The sequence below is a fragment of the Excalfactoria chinensis genome, chromosome 9, assembly GCF_039878825.1.
Source record: "Excalfactoria chinensis isolate bCotChi1 chromosome 9, bCotChi1.hap2, whole genome shotgun sequence".
NCBI classification, from domain to species: domain Eukaryota; kingdom Metazoa; phylum Chordata; class Aves; order Galliformes; family Phasianidae; genus Excalfactoria; species Excalfactoria chinensis.
Genome location: NC_092833.1, coordinates 11,215,410 through 11,243,267, shown reverse-complemented (window position 1 = coordinate 11,243,267; position 27,858 = coordinate 11,215,410). Strand labels below are relative to the sequence as shown.

Sequence of the window (27,858 nt, the reverse complement as noted above, 5' to 3'; positions counted from 1 at the left end):
CCCTGAGGGTCCTCGGCCCCACATCACAGGATCCTCACGAGTTCCCTCCGCTCCTCTTTGTTCTGTTCCTCGCTGATCTGCATCTCAAGTGCAAAACACTGCCCTTCTCTTTCCCTATTCTCAGGGCAAGCATCTCGGACACCTTCCCAAAGTGCTTTCTCTTCCCAGGCATTTCCCCTGAATCAGCTGTTTTCTGAATCTGGGAGCCTTTGCAGTTTTCCTCTGCAGACTCTGTGGTTTGAGCCCCTCCAAACCAGGGATGCCACCTATCATCTGTAGTGCTTCCATGAAGCATCCCACGTGGCGTTGGAGCGTGGGACATGCAGACGGGTCACCCGCAGCAGCCAGCTCCCACCTGCCCATATCCCTGTATAGGAAGGGGAAAAAGTCCCTCTCTGCTCACCCTAAAAGGGCCCAGGATGAGGCTGGAAAGGCAGGGAGTTCCCCCCTGGTTTGCTCTGTGTTGCACACAGCGCTGCGTGGAGATAAGCAGCAGCCAGAGCCGCTTGGTGGGAACCACCCTCCCAGATAAGGGAGCGTGTTGGCTTTTAGATTAGACTTGACCACCTGTATCTGTGGTTTGGGGTTTGGAAATGAATTTCTTGGCAAAAGAGGAGCCCAAATTGGGGAAATAAAAACAACAAAGGAGAAGGCAGCACCCTGCCAGGCTCTGCAGGGGAAACTTGTCCCCAGGGGCAGAGTAATGGCTCTGCACCCGGAGCTGCCGCAGCCAACTTGCAGCTGGGCCAGGCTGCTGCCCTTCCTGCAGCTCCGTGATGGCAGCTTTTTGGCCCCGGTGCCTTTCCTGCTGCTGAAGCCATTGTCAGGGTAATTAACCGAGCAGGTGCGGGCAGCCCTTCCCAACCCGAGGTTTTGCTTTGTGCTGTGTGTGAGCCCCCCAGGAAAGCCTTGCTGCAGGCAAATTAATCTCTCTGAGCAATATCTGAAAGCAGAGGGGCTTTAATTGGGGTGGGATTAGCAGGGAGAGGGGGAGTTCTCTGCCTTCTTGCTAATTGCTTCTTATTGGCAGCTGCAAAACCCGCCCTGGCTGGCCGGCTGCCTGCTGTGGCGTGCTGGAGTGTGGCCGAGCAATGGTGCTCGGTGCAGGTTTGTTGCAGGTATAACTGTGGTTTCCATTGCAACAACGCGGTGCCTCCAAGCAGGGGTCCTGCAGCGGTGTCGCTTTCCCTGGGTGCACGAAGCACCTCAGTTGGGCTGGAGAAGGGGGCACGATGCTGGGAAACTGGAGATAAGAGCCTGGCTGCCCTGCCAACGTGCTGACCTTCTGCTGTGTGCTGTTCTGCCCTGCCACAGCTTCACACTGTGTCACCAGCCCCACGCACGTCCCTGCCCTGTGTGCTTGCCTGGGGATGAAGATGCAGCAGGGCCAGGGTGCTGCTTGGTAGGAAAGCTGACTTCTCAGGGGGAAAAAAAAACTGTGTTTTTTTGTTTCAATATAACAGCTAAAAAAACTTGTGAAGGCAATGGAAAAAACCTCTGCCTGTTTTCCCAGTGAGCAGAGCTGTCCGGTATTTGTTTCAGCCTCCTGAGGTTTAGTCATAGAGGTCATAGCTATAGAGAAGTGGTCAGCAGGGACCAATCCTTCAGCTCCGCTCAGCCTCAGGAATGGCCTTGGGGCTGCTGTGTGGGTGAAGGCACCTCCCAGCCTCTTTCCTCCCCTGCAGCCACCACTTGTGGGTTTTACTGGGTGTGATCGCCCCTGTTTTGCCTGTGCACGTCCCAACTGCTCAGAGCAGCTGCTTTATTAATTACGCTGATGATGCCAAATGAGCGTGTGCTGATGCTCATGCAGAGTCACGATGCCCACGTTGTGCACGTGCAGTGACGATATCAGGGCTGGGTGTGAGCTCCCCATTGCTGACCCCCGGATGGGGTGGGATGGGCAGAAGCAGCTCTGCCCTTTCCCAAACACGCTGTGTGTGTGCTGGCTCTCGGGGAGAATATTTGCGGGGATGAGGTGAGCCTTTCTACAAGCCTCAGCGTTTCCACCTGCGAGCTCCTAAACAGGAGACAGACGGGTAAGAAAATAAACTCTCGACCAAAAAAAATGCCCGGAGCCCACGCTTCTACCTCGTCCTTCTCCAAATGCAAACATCAGCAGTGACACGTGATATTTTAGGTAGCCACGAGAGAAAAAAAGCCCCTCTGTTTCCCAACAAGGCGCCTTTCTTCATGGCTGCTTGCAGGAACCCGCTGGCTCTGCTAGGAGTGAGGAGGAAGCAGAGCTCCGGTGTGTTTGTTGGCTGCAGTGCTTCCTCCGGACCCCCACACCGGGCCCCTTTGAAGGTGACAAAGCCCATGCCACGCAGAGCACAGCCCCGCTGGATGTTGGTGTTCTGGGAGGAAAAGCAGACAGAGAGGAGCCCGGAGCTGCTGGGCTGATGGTGGAGGCGGAGAGGTTATCGGGTGCCCCATCTGTGGGGCTGGGTTCAAAAGGGAAGGGGCGGCTGGAGCCATCAAAGCTGCTCTGATGGCTCCTGTTCAGCTGGAGAACGGCTCCATCCAGCCCCTGCCCTGCTTCTTATAGACACTGTGGGCTGCTTTGCCTCCCACCATCCTCCTCCTCTCCCAGCTGGAGACGGTGAAGTAGCAGCTCTATGTGTGCTGTGTGCTGGGACAGCAGGACACTGCTGGGCAGAACCAGCATTGGCCAGGTCCTGGTTCTGGCCGTCTGGGCACTGCTTTGGGAAGTATGATTGAGGCCCTGGTTTGGGTGATAACCAGCCTGGGATGCACTGCCTTGGGGCACACCTATGCCAGCTCTCTGCAGCACATACATGTTGTATAAGAATCTATATGTTATATAAAATCACATATACACACACATCTATATGGATATGTGTAGCTTTCCTGCTGCCATACATCCAGTCTGATGCTGGAAGCAGCTTTGGGGAGACACCACTGAGCGGGTGAGGGGTTCACTCATTCCATGGCTTCATTCATTCTACTGGAGCAGAGCATTGGGACTGCAGTGGACCTTCCTGTGGTGACCTTGAGGAGTGTGGCCCATCTGAAATGCATCTGAAACTCCATCCCCATGTGGGATGTGTGGGAACTGAGGCACGGGAGCCCTGTGGGTTTGCAGGGCATCAGGTTTTGTGTGCGCAGGGACTGCTCCCCACTGCAAAGCAGAGATGTGAAGTGGGGGTCTGCAGCTCTGCCAGGGGTCCCCAGCTCTTGCTCCCTCCAGCCTTATCTCCTGAGGATGTCTCCTCCCGCCCTGCCTGCTGCCTTCCACAGGCAATCAGGGAGCTGCATGCACCCTTATCTGCGGCCACCCGTGGGCAGGGCTCCAAGGGCATTATCAGTGGTGTGGCTCGGGCCCTGAGGCCCCCATCCATCCACACTGAAGCTGGGTATGGGGGCACCCTGACCATTGCACATTGATGCTGTGACCGTTGCATGGTGATGCTTTAGGACTCAGGACCCCTTGCATCCTTCAACCCCAATGCAGCACACGCTCACCATTGCAATGCCACCTTTGCAGGTGTTCAGGTGTCGCACTGCAAGGCAGACAGTGCAGCGTTTATGCTCCTCAGGATCCAGCCCCCATCCTGCCCCAGCCTTCCTCTCCCGGTGGTTTCCTCCCGGCACCCTGGGAAAGCCTTTCCTGTCCCTTTCTCAGTGCTGCAGTCGCTGTGCTTTATTTGTTTATCTTGAGCTTTGTCCACCCTCGTGCTTCCAGTGCTCCGTGGGGTGCTGCCGAGATGGCGGCGGGGCTGAGTGGGGACACTGCCCTGAACCCAAAGCCATGGGGTGGGGGCAGCGGTGCAGTGTGGGTGTCACTGTCCCCAGACGCGTGGTGCTCTGCAGCTCACAGCCCCAGGCAGAAAAGTGCACGGAGGGAAATGTTTATTGCCTGTTCGTCCACATGGACCACAGCATGAACACTGGGGTGAGGGAGGTGCCTTCCCATGTGTGCCAGCTGCCCTTGGTGTTCGTGATGGTTACCAGTCCTTGGTGTCCTGGCTACCCAGCACAGCAATGGGCTCTGGGAAGGAGAGGAGGGCAAGGAGAGAGGAAGGACCTGGGAGCCAGGGCCTGCTTCATCCGCAGCTTAGGGAGCCAGAGGTGGGTGGAAAACCACCCCAGGCAAATATTTCCATTTCCAGAGCTTTTCCAAGTATTGGGGAATGCTGACCCAACAGCTGCGTGGGCAACATTGGCATGGCGAGAGGGCTCTGGTGAGCTTGTTTGGGCAGGTTTTCAAGGGCCAAATGGTTTTGTTTAAGGAAAAACGCTAACCCGACAGACAGAGCCCTGCCAGCACTGCTGGTGGCCCCTCAGAGCACTGCACCCGTTGGGCTGAGACTTCCTGAGCTTTCAGGTACTGAGGACCAGTGGGCTGAATGGTCTGGGAGCTCCCTTTTCCTTCTGTGCAGAAGGGTATTTTGGTGGGCAGGGGGATCCTGCCTGCACCAGGAGATGGATGCTCACCTGCCTTCAGCTCCTGCTCATCCTGCTGGCCTTCACCTGTGGCAGCAGCCTGCAAGGAGAGGGGTGGCTGTGGGGAGGAGTGAGTGACCCTGGAGCCACTGCACAGGGGTGGGGGCAGGAACAAGAGGAGCAGCCCCCAGCTGCCTCATCCCATTGCATTCTCCTCTCTGAGGCTGGGCCAGATGTGCACATGGCATCTCAGGCACATTGCGTCCTGCTGGCTCAGCTGGTGAAGCTGCTGGCTGTGGGAGGTGACTGCCTTACCTGCTGGATCTCCTGCTCTTGGTACGTCGCTGCATCCAGCTGGGGTGATGTCCACACTGCCAGCACCGAGCAGTTCTGGGATGGTGATGAGCTCGTGCAGGAGTTGGTGGTGATGGTCTCAGTACTGACGGTGTGGGTCAGAAGCAGCCGGGCACAGTGGGACAGGGACAGTCCCAGCAATGCCTGGCAGGTTGGGGCATCACACTGGGCACCACACTCACCTTGACTTCCATAGGGCACAGCATAGGCAGGTGTGAGCCTGGGGGTGCAGAGTGGCACGATGTGACCCTCGGGATGGGGACAGATGGGAGCTCAGTGCAGGCAGTGTCACTGAGAGGGGATGGAGAGGGGGGATGTGGGCAGTGTGGGTACCTCCTTGCGCTCAAGTGCTTGCGCAGTGGGATTGAGCCATGTGGAGCATTGATGTGTCATGGTGCCGTCCGCTGCCCTGGTGCCCTGTGGCCGTACCCGCTGCCTCGGTTTGTGCTGTGCTCGGCTGCCCCAGAGGGCCCAGAGCACGATGGGGTTCAGGTAGAGGATAGTGAAGAGGGTGACGGTGATTCTACAGAGTGAGTCAGGGACAAACAGCCACGAGCACTGGGGATATGCACAGCAAAGGGAACAGGCTCCAGCACGCACAGCCCACATGGCACCACAGGGCACACCACAGCTGTGTGCATGTCAAGGCAGGGCTCTGCCTCCTGGCACCAAGGATACACATCGATCTTCTGCATGGTGATGGGCTGCAGGGGGCAGAGCAGTGGGAGGAAGATGCAGGACAGCTGCACTGCCATGGATTGGGATGTGGCGACTGTCAACAGGAGGTGGACGCAGCGGTAATAGGAGATGGTGGGACGATGCCGTGGGCAACGCTGGGACCTGATGTACTTCCTCGGTGCCTGGCAGTGCTGGCAGAAGTGCTGCAATAGAGGGGTGCTGGCAGCAGGGGCGCTCCACTGGGACCAGCGACACCCAGGGTCTCGCTGCTCCCTCTGCACAGCACCGCACACTTGGGTGTGCACATGAATGCAGGGTGTAGGGAAAGGGGCTGCGATGTGCTGGAGGTGTGCAGCACTTTGTCCCTTACCCTCCTGCAGCTATCGCAGCGCACACAAAGGATGTGATGCCAGCAGGAATGGTGGCAGCGCTGCTGCTTCACTGTGCTGCTCCTCTTCAGTGTGTCCCTCTGGGTCCTTCCTGCAGGTGACCCCACAACAGGGACCCCACTCCCTACAGACCTGGGGCCATCCCCTGCTGTCCCGCCCCCCTGTATCTGCATGTCCCACCTGCCTGGAGGAACTCCAGGTTGGAGAAGCTGAATGCCAGCAGGCTGGTGGCAGCCTGGATGAGGAGGATGGTGGTGAAGAAGGGGCCCAGCGGCAAGCTGTGCAGGGCCAGCCAGCTGTACCTGCGGGATGGAACGGGGCACGGAGCTGTGGTCAGGGAGCAGGGTGAGCACAGAGCTGATGCTTGACTCCAGCATCCCTGCGATGCTGGTGTAAAAGGGCATCTCTGTCACCCCACGTTGCCATGGGTGCTATCGTGGAGTGACTTACGGGTATGAGACCAGCAGGTGCAGGACCAGGAGGATGCTGAAAGGAAAGGAATCAAAGAGCTCCATGGTGAGCAGAGCAGCTGCAGGACCCTCTCAGGCTGGACTGGATCCCCTTCCCTGGCAGCTGTGGCACAACAATCTGTGTTCCACTCCTATAGCAACTACTGCACCCCCGCTACGCCCCATGGCAACTGCAGCTTCTTGTTCCCAGAGTGCTGAGGACTCTCTTGGGGTGTGAGTGCCACTCTGAACTTCGCAGGAGTCCACAGGAGCTCATTTTCCTCGTGGTGCTGGGAGGGCACAAGGGGTGTGATCGTGCCCATTGCCCAGCAGGATGCTGCAGCCCATTCAGGGCAGGGACACGCTGAATCCCAATTCCCAGCTCAGAGTTCTCCCTCCCCCAGGCCAGAGCTTTGCCAGTGAAGCTGGTGCTGGTGCCAGCCCTGCCCTCTAGCGTCATGGTGCCTAGCTAACTGCCGGGAGCTGAGTCCTTGCAACCTTCTCACCTACTGTCCTGTGCCTGCAGAGCCACATGAGTGCCAGGAAGGACAGACAGACACTCAGCCATGTGCCAGGCTTCCCATTGGCCTAGCAGGTGGAGTGGCACCAGGGTGGCCGGCAGTGCTACATCAGGTCTTGCCCCACTCATCCTGTACCCCAGCAGGAGGACACATGGGGACCAGGGCACCCAGGCACCACGGGGTGCCCACCTAAGCCCATCTGTGGGGTGTCCAGCAGCGTGGGCAGGCAGAGCCCTGCACACCAAGCTCTGGGGACGTGCAGGCACGATGGCACATGTCACAGACACTCCTCCCAGGTCAATAACCGTGTGGCCAAGGCACTTTGTGGGGCTGGGCCAGAGCCAGGACCTCACCAATGAGAGCCCAGAGCTGGTTAAACTTGAACAAGACGCCAAAGCCTCCCTGCGGTCCCTGCCCTCGGGACTCTGACCCTGTGTGAGGACAGCACAGGGAAACCAAGGCAGTCAGTGACAAGCAGCCCCGCAGCTGCCGGGACAGAGCTGGGCAGGATGGACCCCACTATAGAGCTGGCAGATGACCCCAGGTAGGTGCCAGGACCCCCATGCTGCTGGGTCTCTTTGTGTCCCGTTTCTGCAGTGGGATTTTGGGTTATGTAGAGGAAGAGGTGATGCGAGGACCCCTTGGGGCTGGGTGTCTCCATTTCCCAGCTCGCTTTCAGCAGCACCCACCTTCTCCGCAGGTTCCCTCGGCCGTTGGTGGAGATGCTGATGCTGAACTTCAGCGTGCCGGCCGCGTGCTTCTCCCTGCCACCCACCTCCCGGCAGCTGCTACAGCGTAAGTGTGGGCAGCGTGGGGGGATTCTCCTCCTGTCCCCTGTGGGAGCAGGATGGGGATGGAGGAGGGAAGGCAGAAGGCTGCTGCTTGGGGCTCAGCCCCCCACCCCAGGCAAGGGGGGAACAGGACTCAACAGAAGCAGGTTTTTGCCTTTCCCTCCCTGGCAGAGCTGGACATGGTCCAACTCTCCATCACGGGCCTGGCCACCATTCTGACGCTGGTGTCAGTCATCATCTATGTGGAAGAAGCCCTCTACATCTACCGCAAGACCAGCTGCCCCATCAAGATGAAGACTCTCTGCTGGAGCAGCTCAGCCCCCACGGTGAGCTGAGCCTGGGGGCGGCACGGGGGGTCCAAATCCCCCCATGGGGATGGGGGACAGCATTGTACCCAGCCCTTGTCTCCTCCAGGTCGTGGCTGTGTTCAGCTGCTTCGGGCTGTGGATCCCACGCTCCATGATGGTGGTGGAGATGGCCACCACGATGTGAGTACGACCTGAGCTGGGACAGCGGGACCTGGCTGCTTCTGTCACCTTCCTCTTCCTCCTTCTCCTCCCCAGGTACTTTGCCATCTGTTTCTACATCATGATGATGGTTATGGTGGAGGGCTTCGGGGGAAAGGAGGCCGTGCTCAGCATCCTGAAGGATGTGCCCATGGTAGTGAGCACCGGGCCCTGCTGCTGCTGCTGCCCCTGCCTGCCCCGCATCACCATGAGCAGGTGAGGAAGGGATGGGGCACGGCTCTCCCTCTATAGAACATCAGGGTGAAACAAGTCCTGGGCAGGGGGATGCAACCAACTTCTCCCTGCACCAGGAAGAAGCTTCGGCTGCTGATGCTGGGCACCTTCCAGTATGCTTTCCTGAGAACAGCTGCTGTCTTCCTGGGGCTGGTCCTGTACACTGATGGGAACTACAACCCTGCTGATGTGAGTGCTGTGTGGAGGACAGGCAGGGGCACATGTGACAGGGCAGCCCTGCCAGCTGCTGTCCCTGCCCACAGATCTCAGCGGAGAGCGTGGCACTCTGGATCAACACCGTCATTGGAGCTTCCACCCTCTTTGGGCTGTGGGCGCTGGGTATCCTCTTCCGGCAGGCACGACTGCATCTGAAGGAGCAGAACATGCAGGCCAAGTTCACCTGCTTCCAGGTAAGCCAGCAGCTCAGTGAGCACCTGAAGCACAAGGAGAAGCTCTTCATGGCCAGAGCGAGGCAGTGGGACAAAGTGGAGAGCCAGACCTGGTTATTGAGCGCAGTGGCTGCTTGTGGGTCCCTGTGATGGATGGTGCTGTTGGTTGCAGGTTCTCCTGGTGCTGACAGCGCTGCAGCCCGCCATCTTCAGCATCCTGGCCAACAATGGTAACATCGCCTGCTCACCGCCCTTCTCCTCCAAGGCCAGGTCACAGCGTGAGTTGGGAGCTCAGGGCGAGGGGTGCTGGCTCCTGGTTAAGCGTCTCCAGCACACAGCAGGGAGTGGATGGACGTGGTTGGTGAAAGCACCTTCAAATAATCTCTCTGTTTCCTGCTCTCAGAGATGAACATGCAGCTGTTAATCCCGCAGACCTTCATCCTGGTGGTGGTGGCACAGATGTATTACCGCAAGCAGGATGACAAACCGGGCTGCCAGCCTGTCAGCATCACAGCCACCAGCAGCAATGCCAAGGTGTGAGCAGAGGAAGGTGCAAGGGCAGAGCAAGTCCAGGGTGCTGCCAGCTCAGTGGAACGCTTCGAGCCTGCTGGGATCAAAGGCAGCAGAGGGAGAAAGGACATTTTGGGATGTGGAAGCAGCCCTCCAGCCTGGGGGCAGCGTTCCTGGCTGGCACTGAATAAAGATAACTTTGTACACGTGTTGTGTTGGTGGCTGGGATTGGAAATGCTCCTGTCCTTGTTGGGCAGGACATGATTTCAGGTGGGGATGTGGAAGATCCCTAAAGCCTCGTCTCCTTCAAACCACAGCTAATATGACAGATGAGGAGAACACATCTGTGCTAGAACAGCAGAAGGGATGCAGCACACAGAGAGTAAAACGATTTTGCATTTATTTGGCTAATTGTAAATGCCAAAAAAAACCCAACTCCAGCACAAGTTAAGACACAGAGTTGTGCACATAGGGCCATACAGAGAAACCAGCACAGACCAGACACTGGGAAGAGCCAGCCTGAGGCAGCTGAGGCTGGAGGGGACAGCACAACCAGTTGATGCATTATGGTCAGAGATGGGCAGATCACAGGTGCTAAGAGCAGAGCTTGCTGCTGGGCACCACCAAAACCTGGCATGAGCTGCGCATCAGTGCTCTCACAGGGCCCCCCTCCTGACCCCCCATCACATGGCCTCAGCCCAGCACAACACACAGGGGAAGGGAGGAGTGGGAAAGGCAGAGTTCCCAGTTTGTACTTATTCAGCTCACTCGTTTCAGGGAAAAGCTGTGTCCCACCAGGGGCAGGGGGAAGTGACCCAAACTGCCTGCGGGTAGTTGAGCTCAAAGTGAAACTGCTGAGCCAGCAGGTACTTTGATGATCAGTTATAAGATCATCCAACTTGACACACTCCTAGCAACAGCCCACAACTACCACCAACACAGCCTCATAGGCAGCAACACAAGCAGAAGGGCTCAGAAAGCTCACGGGTTTCAGCACATGCAGCACACTGTCAAGGAGTAAAGTATGGGACTGGGTCACCTTGCTGAACAGCTCCTTACACCTCCTTACAGCAGGCAGGAAACCCAACTCTTACAGCAGGGAGTCCTTGTGAGCACATCGGAAAGATGTGGGGTCTGTTCTTCAATGCATGCTACTGGAGTCTTATTTTGCCTCTTAATTCATGCTCAGTTTTCTTCCAGATGCTTCTTTTGAAGAGGGTGGGATGGGTGAGAGGTATGTGCAGGACAGCCCTGAAGCAGCATCACGTGTATCTGAGAGAGATAAGACCTGCCAGATATATATATACATATATATGACAGCACTGGGGGTGGAGCCAGTAATCCAGGAAGAAACAAACAAAACTAAAAAGCCAATAAATAAAAGAACACTAGTGTAGAATTCGAGTGGCCATTTTAATTTAAGTGCAAGGAGGAAGCAGGGATTATTGGTTATGAGAAACAGTTCTGTTATTCCAAGCTACGTGTAAAATCAGGTCTGGCTTCTTACCAAGCACCCCAGGTTGTGCAGACACCAAGGAATAAGTTTGTCTCCACGAGACAAGCTACCATCCCAAACACCATTATTATCCCAAGGTACAGAACACTGCTGCATAACTTGTGTTTAGAGCAGTAGTGAGGCTCTGACACAGCACGGCCCGGCTGGGGAAAGCGATGTAACCCCAGAGTGAGGGAAGGGTGAAGAAAGGAGGTGGAAAAGGCAGGGAAAAAAGAACATAGGTGATATAAATGAAGTGCTTTATCACTCATAAACCAGGTGAGTAAAAACTGGCTTGTATCAAGTGACTGTTACTCGCTCTGTACAGTTTAAAATCAACAGCAGCCAGCCATGCTCCCGTACCTGTGCACATCCCTGTTGGGGGACCAAGTGGCAGATCAGGAACCCCCCAAGTACTCTCACACAGGCTCCAGCCTCAACAGAAGCAAAGAGATTTCTTTCCTCCGAGTTTCCATTAAGCCTTCTGGGCAGTGACAGGAGATCAGCAAGGTAAAAGCTGATGAGCAGCAGCTCATTCTTTCCATGGAGCATCCCTGGCAGCACTGCTCGGCGCAGAGCTTGTGGCAGCATTTGGATTCATCTCCTTGCAACTGCTGTTCCCTAAATCCCACATCCCAGTTGGAAGAGCTCCCTGCAGTATTGCTCCCAGCACCGCAAGAGCACATGGGTTGCTCAGCCCAGCAGCTCCACCCAGAGACTTTGGATGTCACAGGCAAACCTGAATGGATAAGCAAGTGGGAAGCAGCAGCCCACTCGCTCCAGCACTGCCTGCCAGGACAGAGCACAGGAGCAGCTCAGTGCATGGGCACAAAGCACGTAGAGCTGGAGGCCATGCAGCTCAAAGCTCACTACACAAACACGGCAGCAGGCAGGACTAGGACCACCAATTCAGATAAGCAGATCATGTGTTTAAAACCTGAAAAAGCTGCAGTGCTCTCTGAGGCTCCCCAGCCTGCCTCAAGGAGCAGAATAAATGGGCACTGATTTGTGCAAGGCAGGGAACTGCCACATGGGACTGTGGCTCCCCACTGGGGTAAAACGTGCCCTTCATCTGTCCAGCTACACACACCCATGTGGACAGTGAGTTGGCTGTACGAAATCACGGTGTGTCCTTACAGCAGCAACTTCACAGCACCAGTGTAAAGGACTGCTCCAGCCCCTAGAGCCAGCAACTGAAACACAAACACGCACAGAGCACAGCGTTGAAGGGCTGTTTGGACAGACAGTAAAACTCACAACATGGCAGAGACTGGGACAAGGAGCTTCCCAAAAGAGTACACACATTCATTTCCTACCCGGGGTCTCTCACACTGTAGGAAAAGCACAGACAACAAGTGCCCTGAAGCAAACATTCTCTTCTCTCCAACAGCAACTGAGGGCTCAATTTTAGGTCAAGATTTAACTGTTCTGTTAAGACTGGCTGGAAGGGCCTTTCCCTCACAGCCCTCAGAGCAGTTTTGGAGCTGCAAATGCTGCACGTCTACAGGGTGTGCAGCTGTGGAGCTGCGACTTCTTCCAGGGTGTAGCTCATGCACTCTAAGCCACCTGCCCCAGTCCCAGCACACCCTCGCTGCGACACGCTAGCAAGCTCAGCTAATAGGTATGAGCACAATAGAGCCTGCCACATGGGCTCCTATCAGCTCCAGTGCAGCAGAGAGGTCCCTATTTCCCAGCAGCCTCTATGCAAGGCTGCTTTCTACACGCTGTTGAGGCGCTGCTGGTTGAGGAACTGAAGGGTCTTTCACTTGGCAGTGGCATGGATACTACCTGGGGGTGGGAGGTATAAGACTGAAGAGCTGAAGGAAAGAAGGGACAGATTGGTCTTACCGCTCTCCATCTCAGCTGGAGGGTTTAAGAGGGGAAAAGAAACCAAAAAGAAGAGCCACGATTTGGTGCTATTTTTTGTGTTTTAAAAGACTAGATTCTTAAAATATAAAAACCATCTTTCCCCTGGAAAACACTAGAACGTAAACAATAAAAAGGGAATTTGGGGAGAAGGGAAAGGAGGTTTGAATGTGCTTCCAGGCAGCAGCCCTTGCAAAGAGCAGTGGGTGCCTTCCAGGCCCTACGCTCACCGTCAGCCCTGTTCCTATGGCTCTCTTGTTCGTTTCCCCCCCAAGTGGGTCTGGACTTAGGATTCAGCGATTAGCAGTTCGCAGCAAATCCTGGCCAGCAGCTTAATCCTCTTCATCTTCACTGATGTCATAGGTGACTGCAGACTCATTCCTGGAGCGGTTGGCAGGCGAGGAAGGAGGAGTCTTGGTTGAAAAGGGCCAGCGGAAGGAGGGAGATGGGGAACGGTCATGTGTGGGGCTACTGCTGGGACTCTGCTTTGGGCTGATGGCCTGTAGCATCCGGCCCTTGCCCTCCTTCAGCATGTGTTTCTGGTGATGGAAGCAGAAAGGTAGTTAGCATGACTTAAACAGAGATGGAAATGGATAGCAATCACAGCTTGTGCAGCGTTTGGTGCTGCTGAGTCTCTTCAGTGCTTCATGCAATATAAGAACAGAAGGAACCCAAGCATAGTTCTAGCCTATGTACGCTGCACCACCATTTCCAAGCACCTCCAGAATGAAGTGCGTGTGATATTCAGCCAGCACCACAGCACAGCCTGGCAAAAACCCATCACTTCAGACACATCTCATCCCAGTGACAAACCGACTGTCAGTCTCTTGGATGCTCTCTGGCCTGCAGGATGCAAGCCAAGGTTCACAAACCAGCTTTTGGGAAACAGAGACCTTTCATGCTACAGCCATAACTGGCTTTTATTCAGCTGGCAGCGGTGAGGGATCTCAGGACATGATGCTGCCCAAGCCTGGAACAGCTTGCCTGGAGCGTGGCAACACAACCAGCACCGCAACAAACCAGAGGCTTTGTTCTGTAGAAGGTGGGCTCCAAGGGCCCCATACTGACTGCCAAGTACTCCCAAAGCCCCTCCCTCCTTTTCCCAGAGCAGCTCCTTACCAAGGCGCCTTCTGGGCCAAACATCTCCAGGAAATTGCCAATGAACTCTCGAGACTTCTCTTCCCACTTCTGAATGAGATCAATGCTTTTCTCCTCCACTTTCTGAACAAATTCTTTTGACTTCTCCTCTACGTCCTTCACCCTTTTTTTCACCTTATCCACACGCTCCTGCAGGTGATATTTCTTCTCCTGTTGAGTAAGAGGTGGGTCAGAATACAGCTCACCAGATCTGAGTGGTGACTGCCACTGTTCTGTTCTTACACTGGACTGTTGCTTAAGACTCAGCATCTCCATGAGTTTTGACACTTCACTTCAGTGATGCTTTTTTCCTAGACTAAATGGCAGACATGCAGTGGGGCTGTAAGATGCTTTGTGGCAGGCACTGGCACAGTCCACAAAGCATGACTAAACCCAGACATCAGGGCTATTTGAGCACAGTGTGTGGAAGAAGCAAATATTTATAAAATATACTGATTAGATTTGAGTGACCTGCTGGAGGTCTTCTTGTGTATCATCACATGCCAATACTTTTTACAAGGCATTCTTAAACAGAAGCAGAATTACATTCCAAATTGAGGCCAAGCAGCCATTACCTCTCCTGCTTTAATTTGACTTGAATTTATTTAAAAAAGCAGTGTCAGAGTGATAAGAAAAATGTTTACTACGTTATTTCCAACATCAGAAAAGCCTCCTGTGGTGTATTTTGCCTGTGTTCCACTCAGTACAGGAACAGAGTGTGTCCCTCCTCCCTAACGAAGCCCTGTTACTCCTGCAGCTCCAGGGGGCACCTACAATTTCTCTGAACAAGAAGTTATGATGAAACACATTTCTACTCACGTTTATGAAGCTGACATTGAGCTCCTTAGCTGTGTAGCCCCTCTGCAGGTTCCGTCTGGCATAAACATCGTAGTCCCGCACGATCCGGGTGATGATATCTGATGTTGAGATCCCCTCAGTCCTCTGAGTTGGTGCAAACATGCCTGAAGGTGGAGAACAGGACTCAAGACAACTGTAGCAAGACATACGCTGCCACCTCTGTTAGCAAACCATCTCCCCTGCCATGAGCACACCTTCTACCCATCCTCACACCACCACGTCTTGAATGTACAATACCACACTCTCCTTTCTAGGACTGGTGAGGGGGAACCAAGACTCCAGCATGTAAAATATATTTCTTACTGAAATACAAATACACCTTTTGATTAAAAAGCTCCAGTTCTCCACTTCAGCAGGTTTGAAAACTACCGAGTATGATCAACTGCTTTTGGAAGGGTCTGCTGATAAGGAGAGAATAAGGAGTACTGCAAATCTGTAAGTGGAACTGTAAGCTTAGATGGCTCCGTTTTGATGGCTTAAAATCAGCTGTACCCCCACTGAGTTTTACAGCAATCAGCCAGAGGATCCGCTCTGTGAACTTTGTAAGGTTCTCCACTGGTGAGAATCTGTAAGGCAAATCATTTTATTTATTTATTTGCCAAAAGGAGATTGTTAATCACAATAACAAGACTGGGACAATAACATTAAGCTGGGATGTGGATCAGTTTTGGCCTCGTGAATTAATATCCAAAACCAACATTCTTCTTTCTGTCCTCAGAGTCTACAAGACACACCTTGTCCCCAGGGGCCACAGCCACTTCCCCAGGTGTAACCCTGCCACACAGGAGAAAGCCCAGCAGATCTTCAACAGAAATCCCTGGAGAATCCAACTCAGACTCACCTGCTTCTTTTATGTGCTTATAAACATCATCACTGCCAGCAGAAGAATAGGGGATGTCATCATGTGCAACAAAGTCGATCTGAAAATTAAGAAAGCAATAAAAGAGTCAGCATTTAACTCTGAGCATGGAGACTCCTGCTTTCTGCCTAAGGATGATAACTTTTTGCTCAATATCTCCACTCAGGGGCGTGCCAGAGAACAGCAAGACACTTTTCTCTTGACAATCCAAGGCAGAGTAGTCCCACCTTATCACTAGCAATTGCCTACCAAAACTCATTAGCACACAACAAAGAGAAAGGGCTGGGACGAAGGACACAGCTGCCTTAGGCTCCATAAATAGCTTTTGAATGCCCACAAGGGAAACTGAGCCCCAGACCCCTCCTCACTTCCCAAAGCAGTTCAACAGATGTCAGAGATTCCTTTCACTTTATCTTACCTATTGATAGGACAATAGAGCTTTCCTGGTCTCCTGCTGCAGGGAAGCTGATATGGATCTAATGTGGTCCTGCTGAGAGCATGTGGACCAGACAACCTGCAGAAATCATTCCCATCCCATGTTATTCTCTCTCTATTCCTGTTACACATAGTTCTGTGACCGGCATCAACTTCTCCTGGAACCAGAAACCCTTCTGCCCTCTCAGACTCCCTTACTGTGTCACTATTTGCCAGCTCAGCACATGCTTCCATGCAAGAAGCCCCACATAGCTCCCATAACACAACTCATTCTCTATTTAAGGATCTTCAGCACAAACAGGTTGCTCGGGCAGAGGTCACCTCCGTGGATGAATTCTTGCTGTAAATAGCACCTAGTGAAAATTCAAAGCAGGTTAGATGCCATATATTACCCTATGCTCTGCCAGGAATTCAGGGGTGAGTGTCCACGGTGCATTTCTCACCACTTCATCCACATAGCGACAGTGCTGCACGGCGTCATACCGCTCGTTTTCATTCATCACCGTGAAGCCCTTGAAGTTATGGGTCAGCTCATCACTGCAGACTGAAGAAAGAGGCACAGAGAAGAGTGAGGCTGAGCTACTTATCCCAGTACTTCACAGCAAAAGGACCCCACACACACCTCTGCTAAGTCAGGCAATCCTGGATGTTGTTAAGAAGGTGGCACTTCAAATCTAACTCTTCTTAGCCACAGAGCACTAGGAACAGGCAGTGGTGACAGAACACTAAACCCTTGGGCAATGTCAGGCAGGCTGAACAGAGGGAAACAGCCATTTTTTGGGGGGGGTTTCTGCACAAGCTGGGGACCTACACCCCAAACCCTCAAGGTCTAGAGGCTCCAACGCTAACCAACAAGATGAGCCAATACAGAAGACAACTCTCCTGTACGAAATGGCACATGGAGCTCTACATGGCAGAAACCTCCTTATTAACCTATCGATGTCCCAGGTCTGGAAACTGGAGCCTGTGGGAAAAACAACAACAACAACAAAAATCCCTATGCTTCTGATTTCACCAACAACGTGCCACAATCAGGCTCTTGGGAAATGAATAAAAAAAGAGTTCACAGAAAATTAAGCTCATTTAATTAAGTTCTATGGAAAAGTAAATGAACAACTCTTCGTAATTCTGCACATAAGGCAGTGGAAAGGAAGTAGCTTTATGTGATTATCAGACACAAAAGTAAACAAGGCATTACCAGTCTCAGGGTATGGGGTGTATTTATATTCCAGACAAACAGATGATAAAGAGCGGGTGAGATTGCTCCCAGCTTGGAGCTAATGTTCACTCAGGCTGTGGTCTCTTGTCTCTGTCAGTTCCCGGTGAGAGGGGAGCAGTTCATTGCCCTCCCCTTTACCAGTCACCCAGAGGCAGAGAGCACGATTACAAGCCTTGCTCCACTAACATGTTAATAGTGTTCCCTGAAGTTATTTTCCTGTATTGTGTACATCATTTATGTATCCAGCCTGTCCTTCTGTCTGCGAGATTTCTAAGCTCAGAGCACTCTGAACCTTCCATTAACCGTAGCAGCTCTCCCCACTCCTTTCCCATTCCAGACGCCACTTGAGCACACATAAAACATTCAGAAGTACCACTGCAAATAAGCCCTCAGCAGCAAGTGAATCTGTGACAGGGAAACAAACCACATGGAGACATTATGGATGGTCTATTGTAGAATTAGAATTCCATTTTGCTTTAAGAAGTTGATGATAGTTGAGAAAACTAGTTACAAGTACTCCCAGCTCCTGCTACCTTAACATCATTATGCAGCCTGACCAGAGGTCATGTCCTGACAGACAACGTGCACAGTCTGACATGTCTGCAGTAGCACACGTCAGAGTTGGGTGAAAGTACAGGCACAGAGGCACTGCATGGACAGACAGTAGTGATGGCAGCAGCCAGAAAAAACAGTTTCTTCCTTCCCATTCTGTTCTTAAAGATCTGGAAGCTACATTTGGCTACATCACCTCAGGCATTCAGGAGTCCATCACAAACTAGAGGAGCCAGATTAGAATAGGTTGATGAGAAGCCTTCTCCTTTTGGTACAGGATTCCTTTCTGTAGGCATATCTGACTGTCAGTGTAGTGCAATGGCAGCCACTAAGGCCATAAAGACAAAAACCCCATTGTGCCACCTGTACGCACAACAGCAGAGGTTAATGGTGTTCCTACAAAGTCAACAAGATCACTCCTTACCTCCCACAATGAGGTATGTGTTTGGGAAGAGGTTCTTTGCTTGCATCAAGGCCCGGGCATGTCCAGAGTGAAACAAGTCAAATATTCCATCAGCATAAACTCTGACAGGGCGATCCACTGTGCCAAAGAAACAGACAGACAGACATTGATGAGGGTGCCTTCCTGGAGAAGCAGCTGCTGCTCCTGCCTGTGTGACCTTCTGAAACTCACAGACAGTTGCATAAAACTGGCAAAAAAAAACCCCAAAAAAAACCAGCCCACAGAGCTGAAATTATATCCATGTTCAAAGACAGACTCAAAACACACCACATACCCACTGGAACAAGATGGAGGGAGATCAAGGGGAAAGCAAACCCTGAACACCTGCCTCCTATGGAAATCTAAATGTAGCATTAAGCTCTTGCACAGCAAGGAGCTACCAAAGGGCCAAAATGTTTTTCAGGCACCTGATTTCCCTTGCCAGCCAGGACAGCATCTGAAGACCTTCTCAGCATCCTTCTCCCTGCAGCCCACTGCCACAGCTACAACATCGGGTTAAGGGACCAGATTGTTCCGATTCCCCACCAACCCACAAAGTGTGTGGCTCTATCTGAAAAATACATTTGGACTACTCAAATGAAAGCAGATACAATCCTGCTGAGCTGCTGGCACTATCAATTTAATCCATAGGTTCATAAGGAAGAAAAAAGGCCACCAGGCCATCTCTCCCAGAGTAAACTGCATCTTCTCCCTGAGGTCAGCACAAAGGTAAGTTGAGATAGACCAGTAACTGCCACGTAACAGCAGGAGACTCCCAACTTCTGGTGCCCTGGGACGACATGGGACTCCAGCTATTGTTGATGCTAACAGAAATGTACGCATTCTTGGTATCTGACACTTGGAAATAGCCTGCTGTTCTCTGGCTCAAATCAGGCAGACTCAGATTGGTGTGAACAGAAACATGTCAAAGCCACAGCAAGGAAGGGGCAGAGAGAAAACCCAGCAGAAAAGCTGAAGCCTCGTGGGTCTGGGGAGGGCCCTGCCTGTGCCCAGTGACAGAGCACGGGAGGCTGCAAGAGGAAGACTTGACGCAAATGGAGGGATAACAGGTTCAAGCCAAGCAGAGGAGTCAGTTTGAGGACAGCCTCTCACAGTCATTTGTCAGCAGATCTGCCTCTGTCTGAAGGTGCCGGGAGGCTCTGGAGGGTCAAGGATTTGGAGATCTAAAACTGTAAAAGCTTTCTGTATGTCAGGAGAGGGCTGACCCTGACACAGCTTTGCTAAAGTGCAATTATGTTCTGGAAATTGGCTGGGACATCTGCTCCTGTTCCTCTATATCTGCAATAGCTGCAGTCTCTGAGAACAGGCTGAAACAGCAACAAGGAGACACGCTGTATTTTAGACTCAGTGGGCAGAAAAGCCACCAAATCAGACACCTTCATGTAGGTTCCAGAGACTTTCAGCTGGGAAACTAACATGGAGTGTGCAAAACACTACATTTATAAAAACTCCTGCAGGAAATCAGTGTCAGATCTCAGTCTGAGCTGGCTTTTCTTTCAGCATCAGTCCGATAATTAGAAGGACAGCATTTATATTATCCTGGGGTCTCCATAACAGAGAGGCCAAGTAAGAGAGCACTGCCTGCACACTCTGTTTGACAAGAGAGCGAAACCACCCCCCATGAAAGGACAGTCCTGCCTCTGTTTCCCCTTTGGGTTTGCAAAGAGAACAGTTTCTCCCAGTTTTAGTGAATAAAAAGACACAGTCCTGCTGTGGGGCTGGCCTGTTTTGTTTAATGACACTGCAGACTAGAATGGGATACTCTAGACAAAGGCGTATGTTGGTTTTGTGCATCCATTTCAAAAGGGATGACTTTTAAAGTGCCCAATTTTAAGTTGCCTCAGACTGAGTCATACCAAGAAACGTTCAGGTCTGATAGTAAGCTTTAGCTGTCAGAGGCACAAGGTACACCTAAAATATCAGTATTAGTTTCAAAGTCTTATTGGTGAAGGTATAGCTCCACACACAGGCTCCAGTTTCGGTTGGACTGGCAGGCCCAACTACACACAGAAACAGTTATCTAATCAACAAAGCTTTAACAAAGTGTTTTTTCACATCCCCCACCCCACATTCAACATACATTCCCCTTAAAGCCAGATTCTTACTTACAAGGGGTCCCTCTCATCGCTTCTTCATATGTCACTCTGATGTACGGCTTGCTGTAATCGATTTCCACTTCATCTGAAAACGGAGCTGGCTCCCTCAGTCCCTACACAGACAGAGAAGGTCAGCAGTGAGAACGCAAAGGTGAACAACACAGCGTAGCAGCAGCAATGCCATTGCAGTGTCCTAGCCACTGAGTGACTCACTGAGTCTCTGCATGACTTGAGCACATGTCCTGAAAGACTAATTAGTGTTAAACCTCCAAACAGCCCTGCAAGGTGATTAGCCTCAATTTGGGGGCAGGAGAAAAGGGAACTTCAACAAACCGTACCCTCACAAATCTGCTTATCCAGACAAACACTTTGCTGTGCTTGTGTGTTCGAGAGCTTGTGCTGTGATGTACAGATGGTAACAGCTCCTCAATTTGAGTATATGAATGAGCAGAAGAGCGGTATCAACAGCAGAACAAATCCTTAACAAATCTGTGTACCACTGTTCACTTCTGAACCATAAGTAACAAGAGACTGACCTTGATTTGCAGCAGAATGTATCTTAATGCTGCAGGAAAACCTCTGTAATCCACTAGCTCGACCTCAGCAGAAGTCCAGGCATTGTTTCTGGTTTCTGAATCACATCAAAACACCTGATTTTCCCATAATGGAACAATCAACTCAACTTCCTTCTAGCAGGAAGGTGTGAGGCAGCAATGGGTTTCTCCTTCCTGAGCCAGAAGGTGATGAAACAAGCTTGCAGGTTAGTACAATAACACTCCTAGCTGCAAAAAGCTAATCAGCAATTTCCTCTCTGGCTTCCTACCCCACTGTGACATCCTGTCACAGTGCCCAGCACCACTACAACCAGAGGGACCATTGCTACAACTGTTAATGTAATTCCTTGCTACAGTTCTCCAATTGAAGTGCATGGGAAAGCAACTGCTGACCATTACATTCAAGCAAACTGATGCTGCTGAAATTAACATCATCATTTACTGAGGTCCCCACATTTCACACACCAGCTCCTCTGATGGGTCCTTACTGCTAGGTAAGGCCTTTGCCTTTCCTTTCCTCACTGCCACTGTATTTGGGGCTTGTGAATAAAACCAGACTCTGTACTTTGATCATCAATAGAGCAAAACAAACCTAGGAATAAGAGGACAAAAAAAAACTACCCCAAAATTACCAGAGGATCACAGAGAAACACCCTCAGAAGCTCCTGCCAACCTTGCCCTTCCACCACAGCATCTACAAGGGTCAGGACACAACTTGATGTGCACGATGCAGCAGACTAGACATTACTTGCTTTGTGAGATTCATATACAGACACAAGACAGACACCAAATTGAAGTGCAAACAATCCCATGGAATAAGCCATACACTTTTCTTTCCTCACCAAAAGATATGGGGTCTTTAAGAGGGACAGGATGCATTTTGATGAGAGTCATGCAATAGCTCAAGCTTCCATTTCCAACACTTATAATCTGTCAGATGTTCTGGGACAGGACTGAAGTGTTCACTGAATAGCAAAACATTGTTATCAATGAGGAAAGCTGTAACACATCACTGTATTTCACCAAGGACTATGACCCCAGAATGACGTGGCAGGATGGAAGCTGCTTCTCACAGAGATACAGAAAGAACAACCAGAGCACACAATACAAAGCAGAGCTCTGGAGCAGGGAGGAGCTGTACAAAGCTCATCATCACAAGATCACAACAAGGGCAATATTAAGTCAGCTCTTCATACTGACATTAGCCGGGACAGACGCCCTGCGGTAGAGTCTCTTGTCACACCAGGAAAATAAAGAATAGTTATCCTCCCAGTTTCAGACAGGCTGCCTCTGCAGGTACTGAACTCTCAGCCCACCCACAGGTCTCCTACTTGACAAGGACTGCTTTCTGCTTGGCACAGGTCCTGTTTCTCTGCTTTTTTGGAGTATTTCTCCTTCCTGGGTCTGTGAGAAATCCCACCTACACTGAATGAATGCTTCCACTTGTAGCACTTGTGGACACCTACCTGCATGTCTGCTTGGGAACAGATTAAGTGAGTACAAACAAGCTGGACAAACCGCAAAAGCAGCTTAGCGATGCTTGCTTCAGATCTAATTTAAGCCCATGTTGTGTGTCATTAGTATGAGCAAAGGAAGATTTCAAACTGGCTTTGCAAGGATAGCTCCTGTCATTTGCTTCTTTCCTTCCCCTTGTTTTCTAAGTCCACAGAAACCCCATCGCATTTATCTTCCTTTGTTCTGACTTCAGCACTCAACCTCCCCAGCACTTCCAGCTCCCACCTCTGCTTACTTACAGATGAGCGCCGAGACATTTTTGCAGGGATTCCATCCAGCTCTGTCGCCCCGTTGGGGCCAGATCCATCTTTTCTTCTCTTTCGGGAATTGAGCCTGGAAGAGGTTGGCGGCTCCATCTTGCCAAGCACGTCCAGTAGAAGCTGCAGCAGAGACAGATTTTAAACAGGCAAATAAATAAATAAATATGTATTTTTCAGCTCTTCCAAAGCAAAATCAGTCAGCAGCAGGCAGAGCGTACAGAAGGTCAGCGCAAAGACACAGTCACCTAACAAGGGGCTTAGCCAGTTCTATTTGGCACCAGCTGCCAAGTCTTGACAAACAGTGCCTGGTGGGAATACTGAATCACTTAATGCAACTCGGAGCTGTTCTGCAGAGAGAAGCACACAGCAGTGAGCTGCCTCAAGAGAAACTCACATAAGAGTTGCAGTGCGAGTTGTAAATCATTAGTACAGGCCAATTGTGCTATTTTAGCCACTGAAAGGCAACCTAAGGATTTAGACATGTCCTGTGCACGTTCAGCCCTCCCCCAGCTCTCATTTTGACGACGCTGGATGCAAGCATTAAGTGGAAGGATAAGGGAGAGGGAGAGAAGGGGTGCAACCTTTGGCCTGCAAGCCTCAAATATGGCTTGCAGTCTGCTTTGTGTTTGTCTAAGACTGTGCTGCAGCTCCCCTCACCACCAGCTCACCTCGCCACCATGCTTCCCTCTCGTTCCTTGTCTCCTGCAGTGGTGACTCAGCTGGTGGTGAAGCAGCTGCCTGTCACATTAAGGCACATTTACTCCTGGCACTCTGTGTACCAGACTGCAACCAGCAGTGGATGTGATGAATGGACAGAAAGACAACCTGCTTGGGATGGAAAACATGAGAGCTATCTGCAAGTTAGCCATGATGCCTTTTGCACTGGGGTCATCGTACACTGCAGCTTTACCAACAGGGCCCTGGAGCATTAAGAACAGCTGAAGCAAAGCTATGGGTTTGTAAAAATGCAAGATAGCAAACATTTCTATCTCAGCTGCTGCCAGAGTTAGATACAGCTGCTGCATTTGCAAAGTTTATTTGTAAAGTGCAGCAACTAAGCATTACCTCTTTTGCTCACTCAAAGTGTGCAGCTCCCACTGCAGCAAACAGCACTTTGGACCCGCTTGCCCTGAAAGCAGCATGAACCCTCCACCCAGGAATGATGCCTACGTGCATGCCTTTACACCCTAATCACTAGGGCTGCGTGGAATTCAAAGCTTCTCCCCACCCATCTGGAACATTCTAGGTGGGGCAATGAGAGGAAAGAGAACAGGCAGAGACCCTCTGAGCACCCTCTGTGCTGGTGCTCGGGTCACTCTGAGTGCTCCTGCTTGGGATGAGCTGAGGCTGTCCTCAGTGCTGGCCACTGGGCAAAGTTCTGCCCTCCAGCAGCCAGCAAGTTGGGCCTGGTGAAAGAGCGCTGTTAAGAAGCAGTTTGAGTGATTGGACTTACTCAAGTGCAGATGACTCTGAGTTAAGGAATGTCCCAAAGGAATTAAGTGCTGTTTAATAGCATGCAAAAACACTGCTTTTCCCATCTAGCATCACCAAGACAATACCTTGTGAACAGTGTTAGGATCAAATGCAGCTGAACTGGTTCGGGGCTGTGTGCCCCAAACTGCTATTAGACCTAATGTAATGCACTACGTTAGGAAAAGGGAATCTTTAGGTGAGCGAGGAGCCAAAAAAATACTGGGAAGAAGACAAAAGTGCTGTGGAGAGCAGCTGGAAAAGCTTTACCATCTTCCAAAGGGAACAGAGGAAGGGTGTGTGGCCATTTCACAGCTGCATGAGCCATCCAGTGCTCACTATAATGCCTGTCAGTTAAGTTCATTGCATTTCCCCTATTCTAGTAATTAACCTTATTTCCTAACAACAGGCAAATACATGGGAATGAGCAAATGCAAACTCAGGCTACAGTTTACAGCCCTAAGCTCTAAGTCTTCAACCACTTAAGCAAACATAACTGTAGGGCAAGATCTGTGCCATAAACGCAGCAGCTTCCACCGTACCTCTATGAAAGCATAGGGTGTGACGTAAGTATTCCTTGGGTTTTGCAAGTTGCCATCTTGCAAGCATACTCTGCATCAGATATTTATCATCACAGTCCTACTAAAATTGCCCAGTTCACATAAACATTCATACAGCTTATGTTAGGACCTTAAAGCCCACCCATCCCCACCTCTGCACCAGCGCTACAGCCAAGACCTTGTGATGGAGCCTCCGCAGTGTCTGGATCTTGGCTGGGCAGCTCCTGAGTGACGCAGCTCTGTTAATTACTTCAACTACTGCAGGAATTAAATGGTAATTTTACCACTCTTCAGAGCTTTCAAACCTCTGCCCTGTGGCTAGCGTGTTTCCAGGAGCTCCTTCCAGCACCAAAGGCACCTTCACTAAAAGCTGGGAACAAACTCTTTTGAAAAGACAAACTATACCTTAATGTGACAAAGCTGCTTATCTTAGAACTTTTTTCTTCCCTAGATCCAAATGACTAAAATAGCCCCTAAACAATGACTTTCTAACAACGTGATCCAGCATCTGCAGCTGAGCTGAACACACAAGCACACATCTTTGCTTCCCCAAATACATACAACATGGACTGCTTGCAGCAGATGGAGAAGGGAAAAAGACAGCTCCGAAGGCTTCTCTTGAAAAGCTGCAAGATAAAAGAACTGGCATAGACAAAAGAAAAAGCCTTGTTGTAAAACATCAATTGTTCTATAGGTCTGACAGATCACCATCCTGCAAGCCTGAGCTGTGCTCAAATGGGAGAAATTGCTATCCAGGAGCAAAGTCAAGTAGCACCCTGTTATAGGGCAGATCACAGCCTCCGCACCACTTCAGAACACAACTGGGGCTACAGGACAAGGCAAAATAAAACCTGTACAAAACAAGAGGTGACTGCAACAGCTCAGCAAACATCCCAACCACCAGCTGCTGCTTTTGCCAACAGAGGTTCAAGCTGGCACGAGGCTGATGCTGGGACCATGAACCCCCCCCACCCCGTGCTGCACTGCCCACCTTGGTGCTTCCCAGTCATCCCTCTGAACTCGGAGTCAGATGCAGCTGTCATGTGCTGCTCTGCCTACAAGATCACTCTGCTCTGCAGAACTGAGCTATTTCTCTTCTGCTGACTCATCCGCAGACAAATACTACCAAAGTTTGCACTGTGCCAGCTGCCTGCCGGCAGGAATTGCCCTGACACATGGAAGGCACTAAGCGAGAGCCTCTGGGAAAAGGAAGAAGCCCTGTCACTTCAGATAACTCCTGCCAGGCTGCAAAGTGCCTGAACTACCCTCAGTGTCCCCCATCACAGGGAGAACAGACTGCATTCTGTTCCACAATACAGAACCTCCGGTTCATGATCCACCTCGCTGCTCTGCATTTCTGAAGGTATCTGTTGTAAGCAGGAAGGCTGAGGTTACCACCACCAGACTCATCGCGGACAGCCCTAGAAACTGATGAAAGCCTGTTTACCCGATGAGGGTTAACCCATACATAATTGCTGGGAGAGATCAGGATCTCTCCCCAGCCTGTGTTTAACAGCCTTGCCCAATCTCCATGCCAGCCCTGCCCAGCTCCCCACACTGAGGGCACAAAACCAGGGACACGTATCACTGTCCCCAGCTCGGCTGCTCTGCCTGCAGGTGGAACCCCTCCAGCCCGTATTAAGCTTAAGGGTCCGGCACTTAAAGCACAGGCAGCTCCTCTGGTTAAGCCAACACAGCTATCTCGCAATACATTAATAGCCACACGAACACGTGAGAGCGATTCCAGCTTGGCCACAGACTGACACAACAGTACCCAGACTTGGAGTTCTGCTACCCCAGCTCCTTCCCAGGCAGGGCCCAACTCTGCAGACACAGAAGGGTGCTGCCGGTGTCTCCGATCGAGCTCACAGCCCCGTAGGGATGCCATAACCCCAGGGCCGGGCGGCTGGCACGGGATAACGGCTGCCGGGGGGTCGTGCAGAGCACCGCAGGGCACTCGGGGACCGCGAGGCACACGGACGAGCGGCCCATCCCGCCCCACTTCGGTTCCGATGCCGGGTTTCGCGGCACAGCCCGCAGGTTGCACGCATCACCCCAAGCAGATCCCCAGCTACAAGTTACGCTACACGGCTCTTATACAGCGCTTCGGAACGACCGCAGGCGGCGCCGCCCCAGCCCACCGCCTAAGGGACATCCCCCGGCCCCAAGCCCTGCCCGTGCCGGCCAAGCACGTCCCGTCGCCCCGCTGTCCCCCCCGGCCCGGCCGCACGCACCTGTCCCGGCTCGCAGCCGCCGCCGCTCCCGCCGCCGCCCCGCCCCGCTCCCGCCAACGCCAACGGGGCGCCGGGCGGAGCCGCGTCGGGACGGAGCGCAGGAAGGGACCGGGGCGGCCCAGGAAACAGCGCCCGCCATCTCCGTTCCGGCCTGGAACGCCCGCTGAGCCGAAGGGAGGGATTGCTGCGGGGCTTACAGCATGATGGGAGGAACGCTGCAGATGAGCAGAGGAAGGAGCTGTGCAAACCAGAGGTGTTGAGCTACCCGAGCAGCGGAGGAAACTCACCTGGCCGGGCCCTGGGTGCAGCAATTCGTGGCTGCATTGCTCAGCCCTTCTTCCAGGAGCACACCCACTGATTTATGGAGATACCGCAGCTGAATCAGCACAGATTTATACCTTTGAGAAGCAGCTGTTGAAAAGCACCAAACGCACAGCGATCACCTGCGTTGGTCACTGTAACTTGACAAGTCAAGAGGGTACATCTCAAATCCTGGGAGGTTTTTATAGTGTATTGTTTCACTGCACACTCCCAGCTTTACATGCTCACACTGGCCACCGTGTCCTCTAACACGTGACAGCCACAACTAGTGACCAAGCAATCAGGGAAGCCACCTCCTGTTTCCCCCATCAGAGAGTAATCAAACCAAGCTGCTCCCAAACAAACCTATTAGAGAAACAGAGCCACGCTAACTCCAGGATTGCAGGCAGAAGAGTGACCCCAGAAGATGCATCGTAACTTCTGACTTGGCTGCTATGAGCTGCACTGACAGTGTGATCTCCAGCAATAACATGATTTCCAGTAGCATTCTCTATTGCTCCCGTCACAGCTGGAGCCCAAACAAGTTTAGTCTCTAAACATCCACCTTCATCTCCTGAAACAGTTCCTGAGAGGCAAAGGTTGAGAAAGCACTGCAGTGTTTGCTGAAAGGGCAACCAGCAGTGATTATTCCATGTGACACAGCTGCCTGATTGCGCTGAGCCAACGAGGTGTTATAGCTGGAGGAGTTCTGACACTTGGTGAGGTGTGCAGGCTGCTGGCCTGACCCAGTGTCCTA

General features: G+C 51.9%; 2 protein-coding genes across 3 annotated transcripts; one reads left to right on the top strand and one right to left on the bottom strand.

Annotated features, from left to right (window-relative positions):
• Positions 1-7,307: 7,307 nt before the first annotated feature.
• On the top strand, positions 7,308-9,379 carry SLC51A (solute carrier family 51 member A). The gene is made up of 9 exons (XM_072344861.1): positions 7,308-7,342; positions 7,499-7,593; positions 7,761-7,915; positions 8,004-8,077; positions 8,153-8,311; positions 8,407-8,518; positions 8,593-8,739; positions 8,891-8,996; positions 9,122-9,379. The coding sequence occupies exons 1-9, from the start codon at positions 7,308-7,310 to the stop codon at positions 9,256-9,258; spliced, it is 1,020 nt and encodes a 339-aa protein (XP_072200962.1). The 3' UTR covers positions 9,259-9,379.
• Positions 9,380-9,613: 234 nt separating this feature from the next.
• Positions 9,614-26,891, bottom strand: PCYT1A (phosphate cytidylyltransferase 1A, choline). 2 transcript variants are annotated; one of them, XM_072344287.1, is made up of 9 exons: positions 26,802-26,891; positions 22,517-22,657; positions 20,222-20,321; positions 18,074-18,190; positions 16,271-16,422; positions 15,426-15,504; positions 14,546-14,688; positions 13,709-13,897; positions 9,614-13,128 (listed from the first exon to the last, which is right to left on the bottom strand). In XM_072344287.1, the coding sequence occupies exons 2-9, from the start codon at positions 22,631-22,633 to the stop codon at positions 12,922-12,924; spliced, it is 1,104 nt and encodes a 367-aa protein (XP_072200388.1). In that variant the 5' UTR covers positions 22,634-22,657; positions 26,802-26,891; the 3' UTR covers positions 9,614-12,921. The 2 variants fall into 2 exon arrangements, with proteins under 2 accessions (XP_072200388.1, XP_072200389.1); XM_072344288.1 differs by lacking the exon at positions 26,802-26,891 and adding an exon at positions 23,206-23,393.
• Positions 26,892-27,858: the final 967 nt, after the last annotated feature.